Source organism: Cebus imitator, unplaced genomic scaffold (assembly GCF_001604975.1).
Source record: "Cebus imitator isolate Cc_AM_T3 unplaced genomic scaffold, Cebus_imitator-1.0 Scaffold75, whole genome shotgun sequence".
NCBI lineage: Eukaryota > Metazoa > Chordata > Mammalia > Primates > Cebidae > Cebus > Cebus imitator.
In genome coordinates, this window is record NW_016107390.1 from 2,180,744 (window position 1) to 2,206,093 (window position 25,350).

At 48.9% G+C, this 25,350-nt stretch overlaps 1 protein-coding gene across 2 annotated transcripts in view; it reads right to left on the reverse strand.

Annotated features, from left to right (window-relative positions):
* The window catches only part of KIF26B (kinesin family member 26B), a 555,192-nt gene that overhangs the window by 76,594 nt on the left and 453,248 nt on the right, over positions 1 to 25,350 (reverse strand). For both annotated transcript variants that reach the window (XM_017532087.2, XM_037739821.1), the window contains 4 exons: positions 18,601 to 18,807; positions 13,296 to 13,389; positions 11,253 to 11,515; positions 8,603 to 8,786 (listed from right to left, as the gene is read on the reverse strand). In XM_017532087.2, coding sequence (XP_017387576.1) covers positions 8,603 to 8,786; positions 11,253 to 11,515; positions 13,296 to 13,389; positions 18,601 to 18,807 — 748 coding nt within the window. The remainder of the gene's footprint in view (positions 1 to 8,602; positions 8,787 to 11,252; positions 11,516 to 13,295; positions 13,390 to 18,600; positions 18,808 to 25,350) is intronic.

Consider the following 25,350-nt stretch of genomic DNA (forward strand, 5'->3'; position numbering starts at 1 on the left):
CTCATCTGGGTGTGGTGGCTCACACCTGTAATCCCAGCACTTTGGGAGGCCGAAGCTGGCAGATCACGAGGTCAGAGATCAAGAACATCCTGGCCAACATGGTGAAACCCCATCTCTACTAAAAATTAAAAAAAAAAAAATTGGCCGGTGTGGTGGTAGGTGCCTGCAGCCTCAGCTACTCGGGAGGCTGAGGCAAGAGAATCACTTAAACCCAGAAGGCAGAGGTTGCAGTGAGCCGAGATCGCACCACTGCACTCCAGCCTGGGTGACAGAGTGAGACCCTGTCACAAAAAAAAAAAAAAATTTTTTTAAAGACGTTGAATTTGGTGTGAATGAGGAATTACAGAGTGGAAAACACTGTAAGAATCTAAATAAGTCTATACCCCTATACCCAATTGGTTGTATAGGTGTTTTTTAAGCTCTTTTTTTTTTTTTGAGACAGAGTCTCGCTCTGTTGCCAGGCGCCAGACCGGAGTGCAGTGGTGCAATCTCAGCTCACTGCAACCTCCGCCTCCCGGGTTCAAGCGATGCTCCTGCCTCAGCCTCCCAAGTAGCTGGGACTACAGGCGCAAGCCACCATGCCCAGCTATTTTTTTTTTCTTTTAGTAGAGATGGGGTTTCACCATATTGGCAAGGAGGGTCTCGATCTCTTGACCTCATAGTTGCCCACCTCAGCCTCCCAAAGTGCTGGGATTACAGGCGTGAGCCACCACACCTGGCCTTTTTTAAGCTCTTACATCTCTTTGAAGAAATTTAAGGCAAAAACTGAACTGTTAATATGAATGTGGTTCATGGAAACCAAATTTTGAATTGAAAACTCAAAGACTTGGCCCTTTATGGCTCACAAGATCAATGAATAAAAACACATTTGTATTATTTAAGTTTAGAAACAACTTTATGACATGAACATATCATTTTCTACAACTCCCCTTTAACCAGCTTTCCCAGTGAACTGACCTCCTCCTGGCCGTGTTGCACATGAGAACTTCTCTGACCTAATACCATCTACGTACATCAGAGGTAATTGGGTGGTCTTACTCTTTCTGAATCACAACTGCACTAGATAATACCTGGGACTACAGGTGTGAGCCACCATGCCCATCCAAAAAAAAACTCATTTTAATCACATCTTTTCAAAGCATTGAGTTTTGTCTTGTTTTGTTTTTTGAGACACAGTCTCCCTCTTATTGCCCAAGCTGGAGTGCAGTGGTGCAATCTCAGCTCACTGCAACCTCCGCCTCCCAGATTCAAGTGATTCTCTTGCCTCAGCCTCCCGAGTAGCTGGGATTACAGGCACCTGCTACCACGCCCAGCTAATTTTTGTATTTTTAGTTAAGACGGGGTTTCCCCATGTTGGCCAGGCTGGCTGAGGTCGGTAGATCACCTGAAGTCAGCAGTTTGAGACCAGAGTTTCATTTTTTAAATCACAGCACACATTCCATTTGGACAAAGGAGGACTGAGCGCTGATGCAGCAGACAGAGCGGCAGCACTGGGGGAACCCAGGATGAGTGACCGGGCCCTCTGTCCTCAAGGAACCTATAGTCTAACGGGGCTTAGACACGCTCACAAACAGCCAAAAAATAAGGCAGAGTAGGGAAAAAGTGTAACACCCCACAAACTGCTGAGATTCCAAGAAGAAAGACATTACAAAGGGGGGAATCTGGACATCTTCATGGAGGAGGCAACCAGAGAGAAGTGTGGTAGAGACCAGGTGCTGCTGTTGTCCTTCCTTTTCCCCTCTCCCTGCCTCTTTTCCTTGCTTCTGCAGCTCTGACTTTAGTGGGCGAAGAGACTGAAAATGTAAGCATGGAGAGGCCGCTGATGGGGTCCCAGCTACTGAGGACCCATAAGAGGCAGAAGGGGCAGGAGGAAAAGTGCCAGGAGATGGGGGCAGCAGGCCTGTGGGAAGGAGCAGGGGGAAACTGAGGCACAGGGACCTGGAGATTGTGAAGCCAAAAGGAGCATTGAGAAATGTACCTGATCAGCTCTGACTTCTCATTGAACAGGATGCCAGTTACCTGCTGAGAGTGGGCAGGAGGCTTAAGAAGATTAGAAATGGATGCAGGGTGGAAAGTCCAGGCTGCACGCTTCAGAACAGTGTCCTGGCCAACATTCAACACACATAGGCCGGGCGCGGTGGCTCACGCCTGTAATCCCAGCACTTTGGGAGGCTGAGGCAGGGGGATCACAAAGTCAACAGATCAAGACCATCCTGGCCAACATGATAAAACCCCCTCTCTACTAAAAATACAAAAAACATTAGCTAGGTGTGGTGGTGAGCACCTGTATCCTGGCTTCTTGGGAGGCTGAGGCAGGAGAATTGCTTGAACATGGGAGGTGGAGGCTGCAGTGAGCTGAGATCGCACCACTGCACTCCAGCCTGGCAACAGAGCAAGACTCTGTCTCAAAACAAATAATTAAATAAATTATAAAATTATCAAAATAAATACATATATACATACAGATGACAAAAACCTAGAATATGAAACTGCCACTTCATTATTGACCCAGCAGGAGATGTGAACTCTGCAGTGTGAACATCCCTGCTGTACAGGCTTTGTGCTGGGGACAGCAGGGGACAGGCTCTGCCTCCAGTAGAAGCAAGGTTCTTTCCTAGGCCTCTTTTCCCACGTCTGCCACCCAAAGAATGGCTCTCCAGAGTCATATCCACCATGCAGCCCTACCTGCAGCATCAGCTGATTAAGTCATTCCATGACATGTAAAGAAAACATTTGCATTGGCTAAAGAAAACAGATGAGGCCAAGTGTGGTGGTGGCTCATGCCTGTAATCCGAGCACTCTGGGAGGCTGAGAGGTGGATCACTTGAGGTCTGGAGTTCAAGACCAGCCTGGCCAACATGGTAAAACCCCATCTCTACCAAAAACACAAAAATTAGCCAGGCGTGGTGGTGGGCGCCTGTGATCCCAGCAACTGAAGAGGCTGAGGTAGGCAAATCGCTGGAACTCAGAAGGGGGAGGTTGCAGTGAGCTGAGATTGCACCACTGCACTCCAGCCTGGGCGACAGAGCAAGCAAGACTCAGTATTAAAAACAAACAAAAAAACCAAACAACAAAACAGATTGAAGAGTCTGATCCCACATGTAAACAGACGAGTGTAGCGCAGATGTGTGCCCAAGTGCCCGTACAATTGCTCATGTGCACACACAGCAGCCCAGCCTACAAAGGCCTCGAATCTTCCCTGGAGGCAATAAAGCAAATGAACAAATTAGAGACCCGGTGTCATTCTGGGCCTTGTGCAACAGTTGCTTGCAAGCTTAGATTACTCATAAAAGTGAGGTTTGGGGCTGGGCACGGTGACTCACGCCTATAATCCCAGCACTTTGGAAGGCTGAGGTGGGCAGATTACGAGGTCAAGAGATCGAGACCATTCTGGTCAACTTAGTGAAACCCCGTCTCAACTAAAAATACAAAAAAGTAGCCAGGCGTGGTGGCATGCAGCTGTAGTCCCAGCTACTCGGGAGGCTGAGACAGGAGAATCACTTGAACCCGGGAGGCAGAGGTGTCAGTGAGCCGAGATCGTGCCACTGCACTCCAGCCTGGGTGACAAGAGTGAGACTCAGTTTCAAAAAAAAAAAAAAGTGACGGTTTTAAACGCCATCGTTATCAGCAGGACAGGTGAGAGCTCTGTGTCTTTCATACATTACCCCGAAGCATCACTAGTACACGCTGAGCATCCCCAACCCTGAAATCTGAAATCCAAAATCCCAAACTTTTTGAAGGCCAACATGATCCCACAAGGGGAAATTTCACACTTGACCTCATGATGGGCTGTAGTCAAAATGCAGTAAAAACTTGGTTTCATGCACAAAATCATGAAAGATTGTATAAAATCACCTTCAGACTACGTCTATAAGGCATATAGGAAACATGCGTGAATTCTGTATTTAGATGTCAGTCTCAGTCCCAAGATATCATTATGCATATGCAAATTTCCCAAAATCTGAAAACAATATGAAATCTGAAACAATTCTGGTCCCAGGCACCACCTTGCTTGAGATGCCTGGTGCACCCATCATTACGAGAAGCAGCTCTCTGATCGTCAGAACGTCCAGGTCTCTCCCTAGTGCTGGAACTCCCAAGGAGGCTCTCAAGCCATTACAGACTGAGCTTAGCAAAGCAGAGGAGGGCCTCTGTGATGTGGAAGGATCAGTCCCACTACTATTCCAATAATGTTTTAAATAGGAAACATATATATATATCCTGTTTAAATGTGTGTGCATATCTATATATGTGTGTGTGTGCATATATGTATATATATATATATATGCACACACATTTTGAGACAGAGTCTCACCCTGTCACCCAGGCTGGAGTGCAATGGTGCAATCTCGGCTCACTGTAACCTTTACCTCCCGGATTCTCCTGCCTCAGCCTCCCGAGTAGCTGGGATTATAGGCATCTGCCACCATGCCTGGCTAAGTTTTTGTATATTTAATAGAGATGGGGTTTCAACATGTTGGCCAGGCTGGTCTCGAACTCCTAACCTTGTGATCCACCTGCCTCGGCCTCCCAAAATGCTGGGATTATAGGTATGAGCCACAGTGCCAGGCCAGACAGGGAGATATTTTACACTTAACCTAGTGCTATCTGCAAAGCAGGGATATATCAACAAACACTTTTCTATTTGGACCAGAAATGTTTCACACGGTTTTTTTTGTCTGTCTACTTAAATGCGTAAAACGCATTTGTGTGTAAAATTATAAATGCGAAGTGCATTTCTGTGTAAAATGTGTAAAATGCATTTGTGTGTAAAATGTGTGAAATGCATTTATGTGTATGAAGACTCGGCCTGTTTAGTCCTTGCAGCAGAGATCTCTTCTAATGACTGGTTAACAGCAGCGAGCTCCACTTCCTGCTTCCCTGCAGGGTAACTAATTAATAAACTTTCCCCTAATTGAGTTCTGGCTGCCAGGTCCACAGGGATTATTACTTATAGTTAAGTAAACAAAATTTCCATTTAAACAACGCTTCAGATCTCCTCATTATATTTTAAACAGTTATAAATTCACAAAGTCAAGCAAGTCCTGGGCAGGGAGGCCGTGTGCAATGGGATCTGGATCCTTCCTCCTCAAGAGGAAAGAGAGGTCCCCTCGTCTGCCGATCCCAGGAGCCTGTACTCCTCCCCCTCTTCATCCTCATCTACTGAAACATCAGGAAGGACCTACAAGAGGTTCGGGAAGCCATTCATGGTATTTGCCTCTTCCTTTAACCTGAATGCATTATTTAAAAGCAATTCTCTTTCACAATTTAAAAACAGGAAGAAGACAAGTTGGCTATTAAATATTTAATAAGTGTGCAGGATTCCTTAGGTACTGATTTGGTGGATCACTGAGTGTGGCTGTATTTCAGGTTCCTATATTTGAAGTCATTTAATGAACTGTCTCCTTGTTTTCAAGATTTCTCCCTACTTTCAGATTGCAAGTTGAAACCAGAACCGAAAAAAAGTAAAAAACCAAAAATAGAGTAGTCCTCAGTTTGGTTTGAAACCTAGAAGGAGGAGAGACGATTCCGTCGCCTGAGGTTTTCTGATGAGTGCCACTTGGGAGTCATTTGGCTCAAGATTTAGATGTTTTATGAGTCACTCTTTGCAGCAAGTACAAGAAAGTACTGCAGGCCCTGATGACGATGGTGATGACAATTACAATGATTGACAGCTGCTTAAAAGAATAAACTAAACATTTGTCAGACTCTCACATTCACAGGGCGAAGACATTACCCAGGAGGAAACAGGGAGGGCCGGGTTCAAGGCTAGCTCCACACATCAAGAGAAGTGTGGATGCAATTCTGCAGTAGATTTTAAAGGTCTGGATGTCCTCATCCCTGTCCTAACATCTGTTTCCCTCTTTAAGAACATTATTCTAAAAGGAAGCGCTCTACGTGGTGCGAGCCTGTTACCGAGAATAAATCTCCCAAGAGATTCCCATTCACTATACTCTGCTCCTCTCCAGTCAGACTTTGCTCACCATCCTGGGCTGTCAAGAGAGATCTGGACCCCTGCTAATGGGCCACCTCCCTGGGGCACCCAGCCTGCTGCACGTGAGGACCGGAACCTCTGGGTTCCCCACAGCTGCCACTGCAGGCAGTTCAGAGCTGATGATCACAGCCATAAAGAGCATCCGCAGCTGTGGATATTTTCCTTGTGTCCTGGTGGTAGGAGGAGCCAAGCCTCCAGGCCCAGTCAGAACTCAGGGAACGTGGGACACAAGCTGCAGCCTGGGCGAATCTCACATGCATCACGCTACGTGAAAGCAGACAGACACAAAAGGCCACATCCGGAGCCCATTCCTATGATATTCTGGCTAAACGCAAAACCAGGACAACAATCGGATCTGTGGATGCCAGGGGCTAGAGGTGGGGGGAAGGGACAAAGGGCGAGAGGGACCTTTGGCCTCATTTTCTATTTTGGTAATGGCGGTGGCTACATGACTATAGGGATTGGCCAAAACTCATCTAAAGATGCATAAAAGTGATGTTTCACTGAATGTAAATTATACCGCAATAAACCTGGATTTAAACATTGACTAAGGAGTAGGAAGAGACGCGCTGAGATGGGGGAAGGGAGGAGCTTTTGCTTGGGGGCAACAGAAGCCCCCAAAGCTCTCTCTCCAGCAGTACTGTTCTCCAAGTCCTTTGAGCCACGAGTAGGCTCAGGGAGGAATCAGGGGGAGCCTGTCCACAGGTCCCAGCTGATGCCTTTTTATTTTTATTTTCTGAGACAGAGTCTTGCTCTGTCACCCAGGCTGGAGTGCAGTGGCACGATCTGGGCTCACTGCATCCTCTGCCTCCCTGTTCAAGTGATTCTCCTGCCTCAGCCTCCTGAGTAGCTGGGAGGTGGGCATCAACACATTTAGTTAATTTTTTGTACTTTTAGTAGAGATGGGGTTTCACCATGTTGACCAGGCTGGTCTCAAACTCCTGACCTCAAGTGATCCACCTGCCTCAGCCTCCCAAAGTGCTGGGATTACAGGTGTGAGCCACTGTGCCTCGTCCCAGTTGGATGTTTTAATTCCAGGTTTTATGTAGAACAGCTTTGTGGACTGTCTCTGCTTTACAATTTCCAGTCCAGTCCAGGGTTAGACTCTTTTTTTTTTTGAGATGGAGTCTAGCTCTGTCACCCAGGCTGGAGTGCAGTGGTGCTATCTCGGCTCACTGCAACCTCTGCCTCTAGGTTCAAACAATTCTCCTGCCTCAGCCTCCCAAGCAGCTGGGACTACAGGTGCCTGCAACCACACCCAGCTAATTTTTCTATTTTTAGTAGAGATAGAGTTTCACCATACTGGCCAGGCCAGTCTCGAACTCCTGACCTTATGATCTGTCCATCTCGGCCTCCCAAAGTGCTGGGATTACAGGCATGAGCCATTGTGCCTGGCCCAGGGTTAGACTCTTAACTCAGTTTTCAGATTGCTTTTCTGGCATCCAGTGTCTCTGAGACAATCATGCAGAAGGTGCCAGGAGACAGATGCCCGAGTATTGAAAGCCCTACAGAGATGGGCACAGAGGAACCACAGAAGCACTACCTGGCCAGCCCGACAGCCCTGTTACCCACAGCTTGCCGTGGGAACCCAGTGAAATCAGCAGACCTCTTTGCCCCTGGTCCAGGATCCCCACTGGAAACATGCAGCTGATCGTACTCAACTCTGTCAGGTATAGAGCAGACACCACTTCACAGAGGATGGAGAGCTGCCCCACGGCCCCTGCTGACTTTGCAGACGCAGCCAGTGGGGTCTGGAGAGGCACTGGGTTAGGTTCCTGGCAGTGCAGCTCATTCAGAGAGCAGGCACCGTGCTTGGGTTTTAACCGCAAACCTTCATTGACGGGCACGATTTGAGGGAGGCAGCCAGGGTCTGGTTAGTTATTCAAAAGTCTCATTTCCATGCTATTTAAAAAACATGACTCCTATAGTGGACTCAAGCTAATGATAAGACCACACTGCCCGGCTTGGGTGAGTCGATGCTGGTGTTTCTCGAGGAGCATTTTTAGGGTCTGTGAACAAAAAGACACTGCGAGGTGGCTGTTTTCTTTTTGTAAGTTCGGTCTCTCACCTGCTCATGGCAATCACATTCATAAATCATCTTTACCAAAGCAAACTCCCTTCCCTGGACTGTTCAAAAGTAAACTTCCGTCCAGACACTGTAATTATCTTGAATTATGAGTCACTGAAATGCATACTGTAGTCAATTAAGAACAGTTTGGCTGGGCATGGTGGCTCGTACTTGTCATCCCAACACTTTGGGAGACCAAGCCAACAGGATCTCAAGACTGGGAGTTCTAGACCAGCCTGGACAGCATAGCAAGGTCCCATCTCTACAAAAATAAATAAATAAATAAATAAATAAATAGCTAGATGTGGTGGGAGGAGCCTGTAGTCCCAGCTACTTGGGAAACTGAGGCAGGAGGATCAATTGAGCCCAGGAGTTGGAGGCTGCAGTGAGCTGTGATTGTGCCACTGCACTGTAGCCTGGGTGACAGAGCAGGACACTGTCACACAGACACACACAAAGGTCATGGTTGTCCGAGGGGTTCCTGGCTGGGGCCAGAGCCACTAAGGAGGACGAGGGGAGCATGGTACCGGTCGACTTACTTCCGCCTTTTCCGCTCTTCTCCATCCGGTACTGGTAGATGTGCAGTGTGAAGAACATGTGTGAGTTACGGTGGTCGTCCTCGTCACAGTCCTGCTGGTGGCTCCTGCGGGAGGCGATGGCGGCGTCCAGGAAAAAGGCAGCCTTCTCCGCGGTGGGGGCCCGCAGCTCGCTCTGGTTCTGCAGCTGGAAGACAGAAGCCAAGAGCTGAAGCTTTCAGATTCCACCTCTCTAAGCTCGAAAACCCTTCTGGAACCAGGTGCTGTACTCGTGCAATTCTCAGCTTAATTAATTCATTTCTGAAAATTAATGTTGAGCATACTTATTGGATGAAACCTAGTTTTACCCATTTGACATCCTAAGTAGAATCTGGAAATACGGGGTTGAAAAGCTGGGAGCAGACGGCCCATCCTTATCTCTGCAGAGGACAACAAGTCAACACCCCTGGCTATGCATTTACCTAAGAAAACAGGAGGATGCGGCAGCATCTTGATTCCAAAGATTAGGCTGTTTGGAGACAGGTCTGCTGCAAACCGTGATTTTAGACCTGATAGCAGAGGTATCCCAAAGAGGTTAAAAAACTTAGTTAGCTTTCATTTGACTCCTAGTTTTTCAGTTACTTGATTAAAGCCAATTTTAGGTCATATTTACTAGCATAGTTTTAAATAAGCCAGTGTAAACGGCACCCTGAAACACCCACGACACTTGAATGTCTTATCTAAATGTAGGAGATATCCCTGTTCCTGGCATACTCATGAATCGATTAAAGAAAGCATAGAAAGTAATGTGTCTAAATCTTATGAAAACACTTGGCAATTATTTTAAACCTGAATCACAACAATCATCTTAACAGAATTTAACCAGCATTCCTCTTTGTGGGGAGAAAAGGAAATTCATGTTTCTGATTTGTTCAAAGAACTAATTTGCAATATATGTCTTAAGGTTGGCACAAATTCTGATAATTTTCTACTCTAACTATACAAATAATTTTGAACTCACTTTAAGAGCTAACATTTAGAACCTGAACCTGAGACCATCAAAATCCTCAAACTTCAAAGAGAGATTCTTTTGTGTTCACAATTTTGACTCGCTATGGAAACATAAACCAAAGCATTTCAAAGATTTTCAACGAGAGTTAAAGGAAACATCGTCTTTCCCTCTTTTTCTTTGCCTTCATGTAACCAGATCTTTCACCCCTAAGTGGAACTTCATCAGTGAAGCTCTAAAAGCAACAGAGGTGAAAGCAGATTTGAATGCCTAGGAAATGCCTGGAACAGGAGCAGGGGGTCGGGCCCTGCTGATGGATGGCATCGCGGGCACCCTGTAGATGCCACCTCAGCACATTTCACGCCTCAAAGCAGTGCTTTCAAACATGTGAGCCCTGGATTAGCAGCACCAGCATCTCATGGGAACTGGTTAGAAATCCACACACACTTTGGAGCTCTACTCCAGCCTATGGAATTGGAAGCTGTGGGGGCAGTGTCCAGCAATCAGGGTTTAAACAAGTCCGCCGGTGACTGATGCAGATGAAAGAGGACTCAGAGGAAAATGGAACGATGAGGTGCTTTAAGCAGGGGAAAAGCATGGTCAGGTTTGAGCAGAGTATGACAAGCCATGGGAGGTGTCTTCATCTCTGCAAACAGTCCCTGTTGGGAAGAGGCAGGTACTTATATTTCTTTTCTTTTCTTTTTTTTTGAGACAGAGTCTCTCACTGTCACCCGGCTGGAGTGCAATGACATGGTCACGGCTCACTGCAACCTCCGCCTCCTGGGTTCAAGTGATTCTCCTGCCTCCCAAGTAGTTGGGATTACAGGTGCTTGCCACCACACCCCGCTAATTTTTTTTTTTTTTAATTTTTAGTAGAGACGGGGTTTCACTATGTTGACCAGGCTGGTCTCAAACTCCTGACCTCGTGATCTGCCCGCCTTGGGCTCCCAAAGTGCTGGATGACAGGCGTGAGCCACCACGCCCGGCTGAGGCAGGTACTTATCAAACGGAACCTATCCAAAAAAGGAGGCATCTGATCAAACGGGAAACTAAGGCCTACTGCTAGAGATAGGAAGGACTGATTATTCTGGAAATGAACTGTGGCTCCCGAGTCAGTCCCACATCTACTGTCAAACAGCAAAGGAGAGACCCTCGCAAGACACAGCACCCTCAAACTGAGAACTGGAGCTTCTCTTGGCTTCCACAGCTCCAGCAATTACATCATGGCTCTAATTAGAAAGTGGCTATTAGTTTTTCCTGCAGCACTGCTAATCCGGCTGTAAACCAGTGCCAGAAACACAGTTTATGGAGTCATAAACAGCCCCGGTAATGGCTGTAGCTATTGGTGAAGAGCAGTAAATATTTCGGTTTGTTGTTAAACAAAAGAAAGATTGTCCTTTTTTTTTTTCTTTTGAATGGGGCATAAAGGAAGTGAATTCAATTTCTCTCTGAAATGCTATAACAATTGTGGTTCCTGCTCATTGTCAATTAAAGTCAAGGTACAAATATTTAGACTGGCCGAGCAGACGGCCCGCAGCTGCAGGCTATAAAGTTCCAGTCCACTTTAAAGTAAACACCCGCAAGCCTCCCAGATAACAGGTTGAGTGATTCATGGTCGAGCTGGCCCGGCCTGAGGCAGGGAAGACGCTACCAGGCTTCAATCACCTGCGTGCCGCAGATGGGGTCCTCACACAGGTACACGCCCGGGGACTGGCCGTCCTGCAGGCTGCCCGTGGCCACCTCCGACAGCAGGTCCCGCAGGTTCTCCTCCTTCCCCCGCACTTCCACGGCGGAGATCCGGACTGAGAAACGGGTGCCGGTCTTTTCCTTCCGTTCGTTTATGAGCTTGAAGAGCCAAGAGATGGCGCAGGGGATGATGCCCAGGTCCTGCATGGAACCGTCCTTTCCAATCATGGTATAGGACTTTCCTGGGAGAGCCAGGGGAGGAAGAAAAGCAGTTTGAGTGTTCAGGCATCCTTCCACAGCGGCTCAAAATAGATGCCACGCATGGAGAGGAAGGGCATGGGCAAGTGGGGCAAAGGAACGAAAAGATGAGAGAAATGCCATGTGACAACAAGGCGTTTTCGGGCATTACTAATTAAATGGCCCTAATGAAGAAGGCTGTGGGCTCAGTGGCTCACGCTGGTATCCCAGCACATGGAGAGGCCAAGGCGGGAGGACTGCTTGAGGCCAGGAGCTCCAGGCCAGTCTGGGTGACACACTGAGACCCTGCCTCTATAAAAAAAATGCTTAAAAATTAGCTGGGTGAGGTGGGGCATGCCTGTGGTCCCAGGCACTTGAGAGGCTGAGGTGAGAGGATCGCTTGAGCCCAGGAATTGGAGGTCACAGTAATCTGTGAGCATGCCATTGTCCTCCAGCCCAGGCAACTGAGAGCCTATCTCTCAAAAAAACGCAAAGCAAGAGCCCAGACGTGCGGCAAAATTAAATCACAATGTACCTTGAGGAGGACCCCAAATATCACATGCTATCCAGTTTCCGCACTGCTTACACAGCAGGAGGGAAGGGGCTTTTCATCACCATGGTTCTCTTTATGGTCACCTCACAGATTAGTCCACATATTCACCCTTGATAACCTTTTTCAAGTTAAATGCTGTGTATATTTTTACGGCATGAGCAAATTCCATTAAAATCCAGATCACTGCTTAGCTGCAGATCAAGAGGAAGGGCAGGGAAGGATGGAAGTGCAGAGAGGGGCATGGCTTTCTGTCCTGGCTGAGAACCGGCCTCTGTGAGCTCTGCCAGGCCTCTCTTGGAATCTCTGCCAAGGGACACTTTTTGGAGCCCCTCAATTCACTAAGCACATCAAGTGTGTAGAGCAGATGGCCCCAGGTCAGAATTAAGAAGGGACTGGTGAGGGGGGCAGATTATGAACCTCTTGTTGGGGGACTCTGCTGCCTCCTTTCCCAGATGCTTCAGCGCTGGAGCGTTCCTGACAGCATGCAACGCTTCCCCCAGACGCATCCCACCACGGCTCTGGGCTTTGCTTGGAGGTTGCTCCTCCCACTTTTTTTTGGAGACGGAGTCTCACTCTTCACCCCGGCTGGAGTGCAATGGCGCCATCTCGGCTCACTGCAACCTCCTCCTCCTTGGTTCAAGTGATTCTTCTGCCTCAGCCTCCCAAGTAAGTGGGATTACAGGCATGTGCCACCACGCCGGCCAATTTTTTTGTATTTTAGTACAGGCAGGGTTTTGCCGTGTTGCCCAGGCTGGTCTCGAACTCCTGAGCTCAGGCAATCCACTCGTCTCAGCCTCCCAAAGAGCTAGGATTACAGGCGAGAGCCATTGCGCCTGGCCCTCTCCGGCTTTTACAAGGGCTCCAACCACCAACCCGCATCCTCGTGGAGGGGAGGTGCAAGGGGCCCTATCTGCTTCCCCAACAGCAGCTGCTCAGGAAATCAATGTTTCCCCGCCTGCCTTCTGGGCTTGACTCTGACCTGGACCCAGTGGGAACAGCCCTGCTGCTTCTCTGTCCATGTCTTGGACTTGAAAGCTTTCCTACATGAATGGGTGTCCGCCTGCGATGAACAACATAGTGTGCGTTGTGTAACTTGTTATTGGTTATTTAGCTCAGCACCTAAGAGAAACACAACCTTCCCTTCACCAGAGGACTCTGGCGGGGACACAGAAGAATGCAGGGGATGACAGGGAGCCCGCCGAGTGGCACGAGAAGGTGAAACTCTCACGAACCCAGCTTGGCGTGGCCAAAACAGAACACGCAGCCGTCTGCCCCGTTGACCACAGACTGGATCACCTCCGCCACGGTGCCCGCACACACTTCAGCCTGTCAGACACAAGAGGAGACACCAGCCGTGAATGGATCACGCAGAGGAGGCATCACTAACAACGAAAGTGAGCCCACCTTCCCGGGGCTTCGGGGCCCAGTGTCACTGTGTATCAGGTGGGTCGGCCTCTGCCGTGACATCCTGGAGATGCTCAGAACCCTTGGCTACCTTCCGCCCTTTGCAAGCCTGAGCACTACGCACGTGAGCTGCAAACCACCCTCCTGCTAATCTCTGGTACATTTCAGCGGCTGCGTCTGTAGACCAGGCAGGGACAGGCTGGAATGGACCTCATTCCCTTCCCTCATCTGCCATCTGGCCCCCCCGGGACAAGGCCTTTAACCTCTCCGTTCACTCTCTGCTAACACACGTATACCTATAGTTCATGTAACAGGCCAGGCTTCCTAGTGGGGGAAAAGGTGACCCACCATTTCATAAGTGTGGAAAGTAGAAAAGTTCCTCTTCAAAATTTCCTTGCTTGTTAAAAAATAAATTTGCTAACAACTCTTTGTTTAGCCCTATCCTGTGTGGCTGTTAAACATGCCATGCTTACAGACACATAGTATATTCTATGTCCTTATACTTTAACCAAAATATCTGGACGTGCTGGACGTGCTCACAGCTCACAGTCTATGACCCTTACCTGTTTAAACAAGTTTAAGTTACTAGCCAATTGGGTTTTAGTTTAAATGGTAAGGTCTGGCTCCAACCAGTGGAGATCAAACACGGTAAGAACAACCCCAAATGCATAAGGGATAAATATGTCTGCTTTTCCTTTGCTCATTGTGCTCTCGTGGCAAGATGCCTAGCAAGGGTTCCCTTCTGCAGTGCAGGACGTAAAACTGCTTTGCTGAAAAATCCTTTGTCACACTGCTAATTTTTCCTTGTGGCACCAAGCCTTTCTCTACTGATCTCTTTCTTCATTCTCAATTCACATCTTCTTCCTTCCTTCCTTTCTTCCTTCCTTTGCTTTCTCTCTCTCCTTTCTCTTTCTTTCTCCTTCCTTTCTTTCTCTCCTTCTGTCTCTTTCTTTCTCTCTGGAGTGCAATGGCAATCTCCACTCACTGCAACCTAAACCTCCTGGGCTCAAGTGAGTCTCCTGCCTCAGCCTCCTAAGTAGCTGGGATTACAGGCACACACCATCATGCCTGGTTAATTATTTTAATTTTTTTTTTAGTAGAGCTGGGGTTTCACCATGTTGGTCAGGCTGGTCTCGAACTCCTGACCTCAGGTGATCCACCCACCTCAGCCTCCCAAAGTGCTGGGATTACAGGTGTGAGCCACACAACCGATCCACCCTCCTCTTTTCAAAGCCTGCCTTTTCTTTCTTTTGCTACAGATAGATTCAGCATATATAATATCAGTCACCACGTGGCATGTTGTTAGGTGTTCTTCAGCCTGGTGTGTGTGTCTGCTCTCCAATTTGATTATTAAATCCTAGACAGGGGCCAGGCCCTGGAGGACGTTTTGTATTTCCCCTGAACACCCACTAATAGAGCTATCTGCAGTTTTGAGGACTAACTTGGAAATCTGGAAAACGTCCTTCTCTTTGGTTAGCACCTGAGACTTGTCACAGACGCAGGAAGACAGCATTCTCCCTGCGCCCTGCTGCTTTCACTTCTGCCTCGGGCTGGAGTCAGAGCTGGTGGAAGCTCTGGGAGGCGGTGCTAACACAGGGCTTTGTGGGGCAGCGTGCCTCCCAGTGGGCACCTGGGCTATGAATGCTGTCATTCAGCTGCGGGTTCCCACAGCACAATGAACTCAAGTATTTGGAAGTCAGTTTTCTCTCCTAAACTGAAACGGAAAAACCACACTTCCAACAACTGTCCCTTGTTCCAGGGTGGGCCTCAGCCACTCTGTGGGGGCAAGGGGGCTTCTCCTGGGCCAAAGGGGTGGCAGGACAGGGCTGCTGTGGGGAACACAGGATCTTTCAAAGCCCCAGGACCTAGGCAGGGAGAGCCCAGTGCTAACCCTGACACAGAAGCAGTAGCATCTTGATGGAATTTGCAGGAGGCATCTGCAGAGCAGGCAGAAGGCTGCCCGATGAACTAAGCTTCTTTGGAGATAAAGTGAGATGGGAGGCCAGAGGCTGAGCAGTCACCTTGAGCTGTACCTACAATAAGCGGTGTTTGATTTTTGAGGCACCTGGGAGAATGCTGGGTGTGTGTGGACCACACTGGGTCACCTGTGCAGAGGCTGGGGCAAGAGGAGGCCTTGCTGTGCAGAGTTGGGGCGGCATCCCCTGGCAGAGTTCCTGCTTGGCTCTCCACTGAGAAGGGTGGTCGTGGGCAGTCCGTCTGGTGTGTGTTAAGAGCTGACACTGGCCCCTGGAGGCCCCTCACTGCTCTCCTTGGAGCTGGAGAGGCACGCAGCCTTCCCGAGCACAGCCCCACGGGCAGGGCCAGGTCTGCAGGAAGCCTCTGCTTGCCCACACGTCCGGGTTCTCATCCCAGCAGAGGTGTGTCCCAGCAGGGGCAGCCAGTGACTGCTGAGGCCACTGAAGGGTAATATGGATGTCTGTTAAAGGCAACTAGGAACCAGGACTGTTCTAATCATTGCTTAGCTGATTTCCTTAGAGGCCAGGAGAAAGCACAATTCGTAACTGCCTGGGTCACCATGGTGGCTGGGGCTTCACAGACTGAAACTCAGGGCTTGAGAGCGGAGGCCCACTCCACACACTCCCTGCTTTCAGGCTTTGGGAGCTCCAGTGGTGCTCGCCCCGTGGGGCGAGCTGGCCCCGCTCAGCAGCATGCTACTGATATTGACAATGATAACAGTAAAAATAGCCACATTTATTGAGCACTTGCTGTGTTCCTGGCTCTGCCGTGAGCACCTCATGTGTGTCAATTTGATGAATCACACAGCCTGATGAAGAACACTGGTCATGTCCCCATTTGACAGATGGGGACACTGAGGCCCAGAGAGGTTGAGTGACTCGCCTGAGGCCACATTGCTAGGAAACACTGGATAAAAGGGAGGGAGGTCAAAGATATGATACCATATCGAGCAGGATACAGAGACGTAACAGGAGGAATTCAGGAAGGACGTCTGCTCGGGAAGGGACTTTCAACAAGTGACTTGATCTTTGAGTCTCAGATTCCTTGTGTGTTATGTGAAAACAGCAATGCCTCCCTTCCTGCCCCACTGAAATCCAGTCAAACGCTTTCATGTCTATGAAATATCTTGAAAACTGCAAATGTATACAGACATGTAATTTATTATAGCACTGGAAATTTGAATGAAAGTAAGGCATTCTGAAATGAGTGAAACTCCAGCACTGAGCATACGGAGCTCTGGAGCCAAGTGTGAAATGTAAACAAAGACTAGCAATAAAGATGGCTCCTTTTTCTGGAATAAATCTAAAACTCATTAATAGTCCCTGCTTAATTTAGGGTTTGCTTTGGAATCCTTACAACTTGTGGAGATTTGCTTCTGAAAAGTTTTAACTGTGTTAATTAAATTATTTGTAGACCATTTATTAGACCCAATGTCAAGTTTAAATGACTGAGCCCATTGGGTGGTATGCCACACAAAAAAATGTAATAAAGAGAGAAACCGTAGAACTTACTCATAAAGTACTTTGTCTTCTTGGGTAAAACTCTTTGGGGAAACCACATGCTAAAATTCTGAATGAATGGAACTTATAACGTGTGTTATGTGGTGTAACATAAGAGCCGGTGAGAACACCACCTCCTCCTCCACTCAGATGCACGCTGGAGGAAATTAACAGAGGCTGCAGATGGTAGCATTCGCACTGCTGCCCTCAGCTTCTGCTATGGATTACTAGTTACTATGCACTTTGATGTAAATCTTGACAAGCATTAGAAACTGATCAAAAAATTGCAAAATCCAGGCTACGGAGGGCACCGTATACCTATGACCTCGGCTATTTATTTCTGCAGTTAGTTCTACACACATGTCCCCTCTCCGTCCCCTGCAGGAACAGGTACTGTTTGGTGCCACTTAGAGGCCCATCTTCACCAAAGCTCCAGAGTGAATCCAAATGAGAGCAGATGTCCACTAGAAGCTTTAGTTGCAGCATCTGGTAGGGGCTACAGTTCGCTGGCTGCCCATGGCCCAGTCATCTTGGTACCCTGGGCCCCCAAGTAGCCTCCCAATTATGCTCACAGTAGATTAATAAAAATGGCCCCAATTCTCCATCCTAGTCTGGGTGCAGCCCCCTTGCAATGTGGCTTGGAGCTCATCCAGTCATGAGGAGCAATCTCTTCCCCATCTCTTGAAGCTGGGCCAGTAGAATCCAGCAGAAGTGATACTGGGTCAATGCTGAGCTTAGGCCTCAATAGGCCTGTACGCATGGGTCCTGAACAGTGCCTTGAGAACTAGCCCAGCCTTGCCTGCTGGACGATGAGGGGCAGTGTGGAAGAGAGACCAGCTGACCTGATCAAGGCTATTCTAGACCAGTGTAAAGCCAGCCAACCCAAAGCCATGTGCCTACAGTGTAATACAGGATTAATCTAGCCAAGACCCACAGAGCTGCCTACCCACAGCTGATGACAGACATAAACATGAGCTGAGCTAGGAACAGAGGAGCTGATCAGCTGCCCTGTGAGCAAGAACAAATGCTTCTTGTGTTAAGCACTGAATTTTAGGGTGATTTGTAATGAGCAATTAAACAAATATAACACCTAACCCCACGCCTCTCTTCTTCCCCTTCACTCCACTGAGCCACGCCACAGGATGTGTGTCAGCCTCAGTTTCCCTGCCTTGCATTCCGGTTCCTTACCAGGACTATAGACTTGCCCTCAACCCCAGTGTGCTTATATAGGGTCCTAGGATAGTGCCTAATTCTAATCAGCTCCCTGAAACATTTTTTCCCTTTGTACAATGCCCGCACCCAGAAACCCAGGCAGGAGTAGGCTCCTCCTAGACCTGTCACCAGCACCTTGACGCAGTTGTCCTTGTTCCTTCCTGTCTGTTACTTTCCTGCTTCTGTGTGTGATCCACTGACTGGCTCATACTTCCTTCTCCCCAAGGACATATTTTATTGAAATCCCTGCACACAGGTCCTGCCCAGGGTCTGACACCAGTAATTCAAAAGCACTGGACCATTCGAGGGAGCTCAGACTGACTCCTGGAGGAACTGGTCCATCAGAATGCTCCAGAAGACACCCTTCCAGCTCAGGGGTCCTTGTGAATGAGTGAACGCTTCTTTAATCAACATTGCCTGAGCCTGAGAGGGGGCTGATACCCACCTGAGAAGCATCTTGTGGAAAAACCGCATCAAAGGCAAACATCTTTGGAGGAACCTGGTTGCCTCTCTTGGGGAAGGCATTTTGACCTCCACAAGTCAGGGGATCGTACAAGGTGATCTGCTTCTTCCGTGGGTCCACCTTTAAGAAAGAGCTGGATTCTGAGGTATCTCGAGCCAAGGTAGAACAGACGCGAAGCATGACTTTCACCTGTTAAGGAAAGAGGGGCCAGAGCAGGGGTGAAGACAGCAGCCTTGTGTGGTCTGCAAGCATAAATACTGAACTTTCTCAGGATAAATGAGGGTGAAATGCACAGTGAATTAGCAACATCATCCTTGCTAAGCCATGGGGAAACGGATTTATTTATACTGACCGGGTAGAATACTTAGATATGCCCATTGCTTCAATATGGAGAGGGCACATCATGTTCTTTGTCTTCCTATTAATATAAATTGAATATTAACTGTGCCCGCACGGCCCAATTACACAAATGAAAAGGTAATCTGGGCTGCCAAACTGTAGGGGCTGGTGTAGTTTCCTTGAAGCTCACAGATCAATAAACCGTGCACATAAAAGTTAGCTCCATAATTTACTCCTTGGCTCAGCTCATCAGGACTCCAGGAGACAAAAATCCACAGTGATTAGTGTCATCATTAAAGCACCGTGAAATGGCCTGCTTTTAATGGCCAGCATTTGAAAGGGGCAACAGTGATAAAGGACTGGTTTGCAACATGTTATCTGGGATCCCATTAAGTGAGTGCAGAGTTGCCATTTCAGAGAACAGAAGGGCATCTCCGGAGGAAGCAGGAGCTGTGCCCTTTAACTCACTTTCTGAGTAACTGAACACTGAGCACTCCGATGCTCACCACCCACCCGGCCCCACTCCTGCAGGTGAGTGAGGTGCTTACGGAAATGCACAGTCTGCCCTGGGGGCCCAGGTGAACAGAAATCAAGCTGAAGCCTCGCACAGGTCTGTGGGCTACAGTCCTAGGGAAGGGACGGCATTTGTTCTAACCAGCACCAGTCCAATAAATAATGGGCACTTATGTGAAGCACCTACCATGGCACTTATGTTGAGACCTACTATGTGCCAGGCACTGTGCTAGGCATGGGGGATCCAAAGATAAGTAATGCGTAGAGCAGCAGGATAGGCAGACACAGATACAGGTCATCTGGGTGACATACGGCAAACTCTGAAGGAATGCACAAGGACTATTTCTAAAGTCCTCTCTGTGTTTTGTTTTCTTTGTCTCATCAGTTGTTGGGTTTGATGAAATCTCTGTCATGCAATTTTGGGGAGGAGGGGTGGTTGTAAATTTTCTTTTTCTTTTTTAAGACGGAGTCTCTCTCTAGGCTGGAGTGCAATGGTGCTCGGCTCACTGCAACCTCTGGGTTCAAGCGATTCTCCTGCCTCAGCCTCCCAAGTAGCTGGGATTACAGGCACCTGCCACCACACTCGGCTAATTTTATATTTTTAGGAGAGATAGGGCTTCTCCATGTTGGTCAGGCTGGTCTCAAACTCCCGACCTCAGGTGATCTGCCCACCTTGGCCTCCCAAAGTACTGGGATTACAGGTGTGAGCCACCGTGTCCAGCCGTAAATTTTTAAATATTTCAGCTTACAGAAATGCTCAGAGAATCATATATTTCGTGCAAGCTGGCGGTCCTCCTGCTGACCTCGGCTCTATCTGCTCAGCCAACTCACCTGCAGTGCACAAGGCTGAAGGGAAAGAATTCCAAGGGCACTGGGTCCCCAGGTGTCCTGCACTGTGTCCCGGCTGTGCCTGCCTTCTAACTGAAGGCAGTACTCTCTGCAGACCCAGAAGCAGGTGTCACGGCGGAAGGAGCCCGAGGGTGGGACGCTCCACCTCTCAGGGTTTAGATCTTGCTTCTCCCACAGTGAGGTCACAGAATGACACCTGCCGTGTTGTCTCGTACGCCACAACTGTGCTGTTATCTACACAATCTCATTGAAGCCTCCCAGTCCTCTAGGGTGGGGGCATACCTGTCCAGATCTTACAGATGAAGAACTGATGTTACATAACTTGCCCCGCATCACTGAACCTGCGGGTGGAAGGCTGGACTTGGACCCCACCTCTAACGCCTGTGCTTTTTCCATCATGCCAAATGCTGCCTCCCACAGAAAGCCACATTTCTTAGAGCCCCAGCTGCCTTACCTGTATAGCCTAACAATGCCCGACATATGGGCGGTTGTGAAAAGTCAACGGACCAGCATGTAAAGTGCTGAGCGTGGCATAAGCACACGGTGGGCATTCAATTCCTGTATCTCTTCCTCCCTCCTCTACTTGCCTTCTCCTGGATCATGATAACCTATCACTTTCCAATCACAATGTTTATGGTAAGGTTTTAGACTGGGCGTGGTACCCGTACATGGAATCCCAGGGCTTTGGGAGGCAGACGTGGAAGTTCAAGACAGGCCTGGGCAACATGGCGAGACCCCATCTCTACAAAAACTTTATTTAAAAAAATAGCCAGGTGAGATGGTGCGCACCTACAGGTACCAGCTGCTCGGGAGGTTGAGGTAGCAGGGTCACCTGAGCTCAGGAGTTCAAGGCTACAGTAAGCTATGATCATGTCACTGCACTCCAGCCTGGGTGACAGAGGGAGACCTTGTCTCTTCAAAACAAAAAACAAAACAAAACATGATAAGGTTTTAGAACCCCTTGCCCTGGACTCTGGATGGCATCAATCACAAGCCGGATGCCGTGGGGGACCCCCGACAGGCAGAGCTAGTTAGTAAGCACTGGGCCCCCAGGGCTCCTATTAGTAAAACAGCCAAATCCCACACAGCCACTACACGCAGGACAATCACCACGAGGCTTATCTGCATTCCATTCTGGCAACTTGCTTGTTCACTGTGCTTTCACAGTCTGATTTCAGTTCCATTCATTTCTATAGCTTTGCCTCAGTTACACAGTATGCATGCTAAGAGCCTGTATTCAAATCACCACTTTTGGACGGCACCTGGGACCTCCAGGCTTTCTAAAACCTCCCGGCCTAGCCTCCTAGCACTGCACGTCAGGAATGACGCGGTGCCAGGCAGGACCGATGGGGCCACAGCCCACTGCTTTTCTATTTCACACGCCTGCATGCAATTTCTGGGTAACTAGAGGTGCTGAATGTAAAATATGAGCTAAGCCAGGCAAGGGCCTACAAGGAGATGCGGGCAAGAAGGGGCTGAATGAGTGAGTCATTTGTCCAGAAGGAGCGCTGCTGCATCTTAATGAAATCCCAGGCCTGCGGTTCCTTTTCTGTAGAGAGGCTGAAGATCCCAGTCACTGGTCTGGCCAAAAAGATATACAGCTCTTTAAAAACCCATTGAGCTCCAGGCTGGGAGAAACGCCACACTCTATTCTTTTCTTTGCAATTCGTCTAACTAAATGGACATTTTTTTTTCCCCTTAAAGGAAAGAAATTGAGTTTTTCTGCTTCACCTCCTTCGTATCATTATTCCTTTAGTCCAGCACTCCACTTCCTGCTTAATCCGCTGTAATTAAAGTGCTGAGGAGATGCCACTTGTGATCCAGAAAGCCCCTCGGACTTCTCGCCAGGAGATCTTGGTTTTATCACTAGTGCTCTTAGGTTCTTGGCGACAGCTACTCCAGCCCCGCCTCTGCCTGCTGCTCTTCCATAGGGGCAGGCAGTTACTAGCGTGCACCGCCTTCTCCCCAGCTCTCGGGGTGGAAGGGACAGTCGCTATTTCACTCCCCAGGGTAGACCTGCAGGGAACGGGATCCAGAAAGCTACAGGAACGGTCTGAGTGGTGGCCAGGAAGGGCTGACACCCTGATTCCAACAAGAGGAGACTGGCATTTCCTGCACCCAACTTCCCGCTGGTGGGGACCCTGCTCTGCCCTGTTTGTCTAATTAATCCACGGATGGAGCGGGACAGCTGTTGCTCTGGGCAGCAGTTATCTTTATGTCCTGCTCATTAATCAGTTCAGCTTGTCCTGGACGGCATCACGGGACTGAGGGAGAAAGGAATTGTGAGACACTCACAGAGAGAGAGGCAGCGCCTGGCTCCTGAACTGCACAGACACTCACTTCGCCAACACGGAGGCAATCGCTGCCTGCCACACAGCCCGACGGGAGGCTGAGGAGCAGCCCGTAATCACTCACTGCGACTGCTATCCGTGACCGTGGCACACAGATATTCCTGTTTGTCCCTCGTCACGGAGCACAGCCCCATGCTGCATGCCTAGGAGAGTCTTCTTGGCCTGTTTCTCTACCCAGAAGCTGTCTGGCTGGAGGTTTTCTGCAGACTCTAGGGTTCAGGAGGGCTACGGGCAAAATGTGACCACTGGAAGGATCCCTCAGCCATGAGAAAAAGACTGCAGGCTGGGCGCGGTGGCTCACGCCTGTAATCCCAGCACTTGGGAGGCCTGAGGTCAGAAGTCTGAGACCAGCCTGGCCAGCATGGTAAAACCCGTCTCTACTAAAAAAAAAAAAAAATACAAAAATTAGGCGGGCATCATGGCAGGTGCCTGTAACCCAGCTACTTGGGAGGCTGAGGCAGGAGAATCACTTGAACCCGGGAGGCGGAGGTTGTGGTGAGCCGAGATGGTGCCACTGCACTCCAGCCTGAGCGATGGAGTGAGACTGTCTAGGAAAAAAGGACTGCAGGTGATGAGGCGGCAGGAGCAGGGAGAGCCCCAGCAGCCCTTCTCACGCGCGATCTTGTTTCAGCTGATTTCGTGCATACCCACGACGAAGGCCCTCTGCAGACACACAGGAAACTACGGACAGTTCCCTGACCTGAGTCTTGGCCACGATGAATGCCCAGTAAGAGTGTGTAGGTGATGAGAAACAGCTTCCACCTCTACAATGTTCTAGGCTACAGAGTTCAAGTCACCACTGGCCTCTCCCAACCCCTTAGCCTCTGTCTATCTGAACTTCCTTTACGCTGATGTTTGAGTTCCCGGGTTCTTGAGAATCGGCTCAGTAGAAACTGGAAACAAAGCAGGAGCACCATTTGATGTCATTTCTGTCCCAATCCCAGCAGGGCTGGAATCAACTCTAAGCTTTCCACATCAGTCTTTAGTTCCTAAACTACGGCTGGCACTCGTTCTCCAGGGGAAAGCGGCGGCGCATAAGCACGGGCCATCACCAGGAAGAATGACGGGAAAAGTGGAAAATGGAAGATGGCCAGAGGGATTCTCAAAGCAAAAGGGTCACTGCACGAGACAGACAGCAGAGCCAAACTATGGAGGCGACCAGCACCCACACCCAGCGTGGGGTCCCGCTTCCCCGCTGCCAAGGATGGGGGCGGGATGGGCATGCTGGGACTCCTCCGGGAGTGTGACGTGTGGAGGCAGGGATCATCCTGCCTCTCAGCCTCACATGGGAGATGGCCAGTCATGGGGAGCAGATGGAGCTGAGGGCGCCAGGCCACTCCCGAGGAGAGCCGGGGGTGCGACGTGCTATCCTGGGTATACAGCAGAAGCCCTTCCTGGTTTTCACGTGTTTTTGGATGGGATTCAGCTGTAGGGAGAAAAACATGGAGGGTCCATTGTGCAGGTGCAGGGTGTATGGACACTGCAGCGAGGCAGGAGCAGAGACTGGGTTCCAACCCACATGTCGCCACCACTGAGGGGCTGTGTGATCTAAGCAACGGGCTTTGGCTTCCTTACCCCTAAAACAGGCCTGTCCTGCAACTTCCCCTGAAGGAAAGTTGTGAAGAACCAAAAAGATAAGAATAGACTATGAAGCAGCACACAAATGCAAAGCATCATTAACTTGCAAGAGAGAAAGAAAGAGGCCGGGCATGGTGGCTCATGCCTGCAATCCCAACACTTTGGGAGGTCGAGGTAAGAGGATTGCTTGAGCCCAGGAGTTTAGGCCTAGGCAATATAGTGAGACGTTGTCTCTACAAAACATGCTTTAAATTTAGCAAACCACGGTGGCACATGCCTGCAATCCCAGCTACCTGGGAGGCTGAGGTGAAAGGGTCGCTTGAGCCTGGGAGGTGGAGGCCGTAGTGAGCTGAGATTGCGCCACTGTACTCCAGCCTGGGCAACAGGGCCAGAGTCTATCTCAAAAAAAAAGAGAGAGAGAGAAAGAAAGAATGAGAGAGGAAGAAAAGGAGAGGAAGGAAGGAAGGAAGGTTGGTTGGTTTCATTCTGCAAATTAACTGGTATGAAACAGACTTTCTGCATCAAACTCACATTAGAAATCTTTCTCCTAGGATTAATGTTAAAAAATAAGGCAAAAAATTTTTAATGAACATACACACACACAAAGGCAAGACAAAGAACAAATAATTTCCCTCCCTCCTTCCCTGACCAAAGTTAAAGAATATATGGCCTGCCTACATTTTTTATAAAGGTGAGTGAATATTCTAGGCAAAAGGTGATCTGAACATCTGAAAGCTGAATGTGGTATTGCCCACATGTGATGCCCATGTCTTCTGTCCTGATTCAGCGACGTGGAAGACGTGATCTCACTACTGTTGTTTCTAGTGCATTACTCACCTCTGGAAAATTCCCAACCATTTAAGAAAGATGATTGGAGAGACAGGAGGCCTAAACAGCGTGCACTTCTCCACATCGATTCTTCTTAATATACACAATTTTCTTTTTTTTTGGAGACTGAGTTTCACTCTATCACCCATCCTGGAGCGCAGTGGAGTGATCTAAGCTCACTGCAACCTCTGCCTCCTGGGTTCAAGTGATTCTCATGCCTCAGCCTCCTGAGTAACTGGGATTACAGGAGCCTGCCACCACATCCAGCTAATTT